The sequence below is a fragment of the Gouania willdenowi genome, chromosome 20 (assembly GCF_900634775.1).
Source record: "Gouania willdenowi chromosome 20, fGouWil2.1, whole genome shotgun sequence".
Taxonomy (NCBI): domain Eukaryota; kingdom Metazoa; phylum Chordata; class Actinopteri; order Blenniiformes; family Gobiesocidae; genus Gouania; species Gouania willdenowi.
This window is the reverse complement of record NC_041063.1, coordinates 12,203,322-12,210,879: the sequence shown is the minus strand read 5'-3', so window position 1 is coordinate 12,210,879 and position 7,558 is coordinate 12,203,322. Positions and strand designations below refer to the sequence as shown.

Here is a 7,558-nt window from a genome sequence, read left to right as displayed (position 1 = left end):
ACCCTAACCCCTAACCCTATCGTTAACCCTAACCCTACCTAACTCCACTAGATCCCTCCGCCTAACCGGAAAAATGCCAACATAGCTCCAAAGGTGTCATCATTTAGCAAATTACATCTAATGACAGCCTTCATGACACCTAATTCGTGCTTGTCAGACTGAATAGCGTCTATATCCGGTCGGCCTATTTTAGTTCCAGTTCCTGTACTATTTAAAAGGTTGAAACTCTGCTATTTCAAAAGAATGAGAAACTTATGTTTTGAGTGAATTCCGATTTATTTTGGTTTTTATTTTATTTCCTGTTTGGTTTTTGATTGTCAATGTTGTGTATTGTGTTTTGATGCATTTTTGTATATATTGTCTTGCGGTGGTTTTTCCTTTTTGTCTTTTTTTTTTTAAAATTAATTAAAAAACACCACAAAAACAGTCAGATATTAACACGTGTACACATTGTGTACTATTAAAATATTTAACAAACATCGTATGGTCGGTTTACATTGAAATACCACGTCCCGGGAACTCTGTCGTGAAGATGGCGAGTGAAGGAAGTGACGTAGTCTACGCCCACGCTTTGAAAGGATCCGAAAGGGTCAGGCTCGTGAAAGGACGGAGTGTGTTTGGTATCCAGTGTGTGAAGCGTCTTTGTACCAGGGCTCAGAGCTGGTTACCATTGTCAACCATCCATTAAGAATGTGTGTCTCCATCCCTGCAGAGACACTGATCGCCTGCTACAGGTTGCTGAGTATTATTCATCTAAAGAAGGAAGATGACAAAAAAAAACTCTACTGTTAAGACTGCTGCGCAATCACAACGTTTCACCTGAAACACTGTACCTGAGATTTGAAGATGTGCAGCTCTTTGCAAGTCTTGCTGAACCTTCTCTCAAGCTCAAAATACTTCTGCTTAAGGTTCTCCCTGTCTTTGCGTTCTCTGAGGAAGTCTTCCTTGTAAACTTCTGCCTGCAAACAAGTTGTAAAAAGCATTGCATTAGTACACACCAGGGTTGGGGTCAAATATAAATTACAATTACATCTTCAATTATCCATGTTCAATTACAACTCAATTCCGAATACGTTGATAAGCATTTTTTTCCAATTCCAATTGCAATTACAATGATTATTTTCTCTTGAAAGTCAATTACAATTATGTTCTCAATTACTGAAGTGCAATTACCTTAAATAAATAACCCCATAAAACTTGTGTTAGCTTTCTGTTAGCAACCCTGATGACAACAGATCAGTTTGACCCCTGTTTTAAATCAGCTGTAAAATACATTAAAAATTATTAGCTATCACCTAATTAGCTTCTCAACGCTTGATTTCCTTGTTACGCCTCCTTATCCAGGAAAATTTACGTAATATTTATGGTGTGGGTGTCTGAGCCTTGTTTCTGTCTAGATTAATTTTTTTTTGATGGTGAAATTATCCTCAAGAGAACTGATAGGTAGTAGGAAAAGTTGATGTGAAACATATTTTAATATTTGATAACTACGTGTGTGTAAGCCAGAGAACTGTATCTCGGTTCCACAGGTTTGCGTTTCATTATATTGTAAGCCAATTACAATTACAAAGTCAATTATCTGAACTAAATTACAATTCAATTATGATTACAACAGCAACGAATATTTTCAAGTACGATTACAATATTAATTTACCCCAACTCTGGTGCACATACAGTATCAACTTATTCAGCCTCCTCCTATATCAGTGGGCACCAACTACATTTGGCCAAGGGGCAGAAATTTCCAAGCAGATGACGTAATGGTTTTTATTTTTTTTATTTTTACACCCCTTGCAGCAATACAAAGTCACATGATCAGTATTACAGGAAAGCTGATATTTGGACGGTGGACATGATTCTTCTGCTAACAATTCTCTGTTTATCCTAAGAGAGGAAAGGATGGAAACCCCCTCCTTCATCCATAGCATTTATGGCACAACTGAGGTCCTGCGGGCCACCAGTTGATGATCACTGCGTCTCTGAATGATGGGAAATCCCCTTTAATGCTTTCATTGCCTAAAGATAATGAGTGAATAAATAGTGGTTTTGTATTTCTGTTCTTTTAACATATTTTCTTTTAACTTTTTTTCAATCTTTTTTCATAAATAAGCAGTGATCAGATATAAGGATAAGGGGTCATTACAATTATGGTGTAATTATAATCATCTGTTGCTGTCGTAATTGTAATTGAGTTAAGATAATTCACTATGTTATTGTAATTGCCATGAAAACGTTTACGCAAAACTGGGGAACCATGTTACAATTTTTAAAATATGTTTTAATATAAAGCTTTCCCATAATTTACTATTTTAAAAATTTTAAATCAAGGGGTATATAAGCCTAACACGGTAACTAATAGATAGGAAAGAAATTAGATGATATATATTTGTTTATGGGGTATTCTACAGGTGATCCATGACCCGCTATCATAGGACATGCTAACAGAAAGCTAACACGAGAGGAAGGTCAAGTTTTATGGGGTTATTTATTAAAGGCTCAGTAATTGCGATTAATGCGAAGAAACGCATTAGAGACAAAATTGTACATGTACAATAATCTTTGACAGTTACTAATGAGCTGCTACGAGTTAAAACAATATTGTATGTTTGTACATAAATCCAAACATTACGTCTCCAACACACACATGGCATAAAAGTGTAGACCTACCTGATGTTTCCAGATGTCTGGGTGTATTTCGCTGCTCATCATAACAGGTTGTGCTGTCTGTAATGCTGCTGCCAAAGCCTGCACACACAGGATAAACCTCTTAGTAATGCACTACTTGTAAGTGATGGGTCCATCTATCAACATGAGCATCTTGTCCTCCTTTGAAAGCCGTTTTGAGCATAAATTCACATCAACAATAAGCTCCACTAGTGCTGAAATTTGCAGTACATGTACTCAATTTTGGTTTACTAATGCATGAGTACATTCAAGCAAATTCAGACATGCCATTGGCTTTCAAAAATATTACAACCAATCAGGGAGCTGGATTTGATTACAATCCCTTCTATTTCACGTACTACAAGTAAATCTTTTGGCTTTACAAGAATAAAAACAGTCTACTAGTACTACTAGTGAGAAATTTAGAATTTACTAACTGTGGTTTTTGGCACCCTGATGAGCTAGTAGACCTTAATAGTAGATCAAAATCTTGTGTTACTACAAACATCTTCCCATATAAGTCTACCAGTACAACTCGTCACTCAAAATTGTCTGGTAGACAATTTTGCTTTACTAGTAATGTCTATTCAGCTTTGTTTTTCAAAACTAGAAATACTACTGACACGTATGAAATGACCTTTGAGCATAAATTGGATATCAAACACTATTAAGTTGATTTGTGTGACTAGTAAAGTTGAGATTTTTTACTAGTAATGTATTTTAAGTCTACTAGTACTGCTAGCAACACAACATGGTCTACTAGTAGATGTTTTTTTGCTTAAAGAGCAAAGTGTACTCATGCAATAATGTGCCAAAAAACCTTTAAGAGCAAATTTTTTTTTGTTTACTTGTAAGCTACTACTAGTAGACTCATAATAGCTCACTAGTAGTACAAGTAGAATTATTTTAGTCAACTAGTAGTACTAGTAAAGCCAAAAGATTCACTAGTAGTACTAGTAGACCTAATGCAAATGAAGATGGAGGGATTACAACCAAATCCAGGAATCTGATTGGTTGTCATACTTTTGAAAGCCAATGGCAACCCTGAATTTACTTTCCCCGCCCCCTTATTAGCATATGATGCTAACTAGTGACAACTTTTTCTCTCACTAGTGCTACTTGTGATGCTTTTTGCATCAATAGTAGAACTAATGAAATTGTCTACTTCACTAGTAAAGTCTACTTGCGCAATTTTCCCAACCCCTCCCATTGCCCTACCCTGACTCCCTCTTCCCTGTTCCCTTCACCTAGGCGTAACAATGCCATCTATTTATATTATCCCTTTAATACAGTTTTTCTTACCCTTCCTTATGAAGGGCTATTGATGGTCACAATTATGCAATAAAATGAATTCATTTAATTAATAATAAAATATGCATTGCTGTCGTACATGTAGTGTTGATCTTCAACAGCATGTGCAGACAAGGGAACAAACCAAAAGTAAACCCACATTGAGTACATGTACTCCAAATCTGAGGTGGTTGATATCACTGGTACTGTATATACTGTATCACTGCTTTCCACTCCTCTCTTTACCTTGTTTAGTCGATCAATCTCTTCTCTCTGATGCTGCCCTCTGTGAGTCAGCGTCCTGTTTTGCAATCGTAACTGTTTGGCTTCCGTCTGTATTTTTAGTAGATCAGCATCACAGTCCTCACCTTCAGTCTATGCATGAATAAAACAATATTACCAATAACAAAACTGGTACTTTTTGGATTTTTTCAGTTGGAAAAACAAACTGAACATTGTTTACCTTTAAATTCGTCTCATCTGTGCTGATCTTGGCTTTGCTCTCCATGAACTGATCCGGCTTTAGTGTTTGTGAAATCTGTAGCTGTGCAAATTGAAGTTTAACGATAGAGTTATGACAGATTTATAACCAAAGAAACCAAACAAGGAAAACTGTTCAAGCCTTCACACCTTCTTTTTGTAATAGTGCACCATGGTCCGATACTCTTTTGCCCATTTCTCATTAATTGACAGGAGCTAAAAAGAGAAACATGGAGAAACGTCAGTTTTATAACCCAACTTGTGTGTTTTATGAATAATAGTCCTGGTGCTTTATTGTATTTTGAGTATATTTTAAAAAAAAATCACAAAAAACACTTTTAACACACTTCAAAACAATTGTACTCTATTATACTTTACAAAATTTACATGATTCCTCAACAGGATATGTTAAATTCAGAGACAATTTTCACTGTAGGGCTACATTTTATATAACATTACAATATTATGTTTATTTAAGTGTGCATGAGTAGGGGGTACATGGCTTCAGGTTAAATATGTGAAGGGGTACGGGACAGGGAAAAGTTTGGGAACCACTACTTTAAGCTATCTAAACATAGACCTACTTGAAGTATATTGATGATTAGTGTGGCTTCAAGTACACCAAAGTATGCTTTCAGTACACTTAACTCACAATATATATATATATATATATCCCCACCTGTTTTCTTTGCTCCTTCAGGAAAACGACTTGTGCTTTCAAACTGAAACCAGCACAGCAGGAAGAATTCTTCAGCTGATGTAGAAAGAAAAAGGGAAGTTCTTCATAGGGTGGCAGCAGATGCCGAGGCTTTGTAAATCATTCAATGTGCACTCACTGACTTCCTTTTGCACAGTTTGGGAATTTTTGACATATCATTACCGGGAACACAGCCCTGTGTTTGGATTACAGTGACTTTTACCTTATTGTCTTCCTGCACAGTCACAGGATGGAGCTCTGCTCCTGGATCACGCTCTGCTCCAGCCAAGCACGTGTCAGAACTGAAACATTTTAATGACTTTTAAAATCCAAACACAATGACAATCAGTGGATTTACACCAACATGAAATAAGGCTAAAAGTCACACCCGTGTTCATTTGGCAGTGATGGATAAAGTCGTGCAATGGGTTTCAGATCTTCATGAATGGGCTTATTGCACCCTGACTGGTTTGTTTGGTTTCCATGGAGATCCTGTCCAAAGTTAGGAAGACAAAAAAAAACATTGAGCATGAAAATACAGTAAGAGCCAAGAGGAATTTCGACGGTTAAAGATAAAGGCAAGATAAATGTATTTGTATAGTACATTTCATACACAAGGCAACTCAATGTGCTTTATATAAATAAAAAATGCAACAAAAAACATTTAACAAGATAATCAGCAAGATAAAGATAATAAACAAAAAAAAGTTTAACTCCTGGCAAGAATATATATATATATTTTTTTTTTTACATGTGCTTATCTGAACAATTTAAATTTCACACTCATTCTTAAAAGATAAAATACAAAACTACTCAAAACTCGTTAAATTCAACCTGTTTACCTATCTGACCTTATCTTCAATTTTCAATAAATAAATTATCCAAGAAAAATTAGTAAAAAAAACAAAAAAAAAAAAAAAAAGAAACACTAAAGAGCCACTGGTCCATCAAAAATGACAAGTTTAGATAGATAAATACTAAAAAGATTTTAAAGGAAACAACGTCACTAGTCTAGACTACTGTAAAGTTCTACTCTCTTTTTTTAATTTCAGTTTAAAGCTTTAGGATATTCTTGTCATTAAATCACACAACAGAAGTAATATTCACAATTTTACAAAATATTACAGCAGACTTAATTTTTTTCATTAAACATATTAATTTTCAACAATACGGAAAACAATTGTGACAAAAAAACAACCTTTTACTAGTTTTTTTTCCTAAATTAATGTTGCAAAGTGTGCCCACTAACAGCTTTCGGTGGGTGGGATTTGGGTTGCAGACCTTATGTTTAAAACGGCGACACAAAATCCCAAAAAAAAAAAAAAATCTCAACCTTTTATTTTAAAATGGATTACAATCTCATGATTACATTTCAAGTAATGACTTTTTTTTACAATTATAGTTAGACAGTTGAATAGAAAGAAGAAAAAAAAAATAATAATAATAATAATGATAACACATTAGATTTATATAATGCTTTTTATAGACACTCAAAGCACTGTGACTAAAATAAAATACATGACATTTTTTTGTCAAATTATAAAACTTAAAAAATGTGTTAATAGTGACACATAATATTAATTGAGCCATGTAAAACTTAGAAATACCAGTTAAAAGAAGTATGTTTACTCTGAATCCTTTAAAATATAGTTGACTGAAATAGTTTTGAGTTAAATACGACTGTATGTTATACTGATATAAATATCCTGCATATTATAGTGATTTGCCATTATTTTTCCCACATGTTTTTATCTTTAAAATCACAGTTGAAATTGTATTATTGTCCTGCTGTAACCCAGAATTTTCCCATACTCTTTGTACAAGGTATGAATTTATATATTTATTTATTATATTATATGCTTCTGGTTATATATATATATATATACAATTTTGCATTCCATAGCTCTATATTTACAGGTATAATGACAAAAAAAAATGAGTGTAATCTAATTTAAACTGGAAAGAATACTTTAGTTTGCTGAACCAGGACTAAAAGTGAAATAAACATTCGTGAGAAAATTAAAACTTAGTCAAAATAGTAATTTATGCAAACATTAACAGCACAATAAAATCATCTCTGCACTCACCATGCTGCCTTCACACCCTGTGTGTCCTCACTGTGCTCAGATCTTACTCAACTGAATGATATTAAGCTGCTGTTTACTGGGTTTTACAGAGAGGATCCCCCTGTCGCGTCATTTCACCTCAAGTAGCCAATCAGCTGCCGGGATTCCTTCTGTCAACGCGCACTTCCTGAGTCAAAGTCCATATGACGTCATCAGCTCGAGCCGTAAACAGTTATGACCAAGAATAAAAACACCCGAGAAAATAAGAAAAAAAAGGTTCAAAATAAAGAAATAAATACGTATATTGTTAATAATTTGGATAATTTGTTTGTTTTTTTTATTTTATTTTTATTTTTTATTT

At 34.2% G+C, this 7,558-nt stretch overlaps 1 protein-coding gene across 2 annotated transcripts; it reads right to left on the bottom strand.

Moving 5' to 3' along the window:
* Positions 1-320: 320 nt before the first annotated feature.
* On the bottom strand, positions 321-7,344 carry LOC114454348 (TNFAIP3-interacting protein 3-like). Of its 2 annotated transcripts, none has more exons than XM_028434748.1 (10): positions 7,219-7,344; positions 5,520-5,623; positions 5,355-5,433; positions 5,114-5,188; positions 4,585-4,650; positions 4,418-4,498; positions 4,201-4,329; positions 2,668-2,745; positions 834-959; positions 321-753 (listed from the first exon to the last, which is right to left on the bottom strand). In XM_028434748.1, exons 1-10 carry the CDS (start codon positions 7,219-7,221, stop codon positions 685-687), a joined length of 810 nt encoding a protein of 269 aa, XP_028290549.1. In that variant the 5' UTR covers positions 7,222-7,344; the 3' UTR covers positions 321-684. The 2 variants fall into 2 exon arrangements, with proteins under 2 accessions (XP_028290549.1, XP_028290550.1); XM_028434749.1 differs by having other exon boundaries at positions 4,418-4,492.
* Positions 7,345-7,558: the final 214 nt, after the last annotated feature.

What these genes read in the sequence shown, in the direction of transcription:
- LOC114454348 (XM_028434748.1), bottom strand. An exon ending in TGCACTATTACAAAAAGAAG is followed by an intron (nt 4,499 to 4,584) that starts GTGTGAAGGCTT and finishes CAATTTGCACAG; the next exon opens with CTACAGATTTCACAAACACT. An exon ending in CAGACATCTGGAAACATCAG is followed by an intron (nt 960 to 2,667) that starts GTAGGTCTACAC and finishes ACTTGTTTGCAG; the next exon opens with GCAGAAGTTTACAAGGAAGA.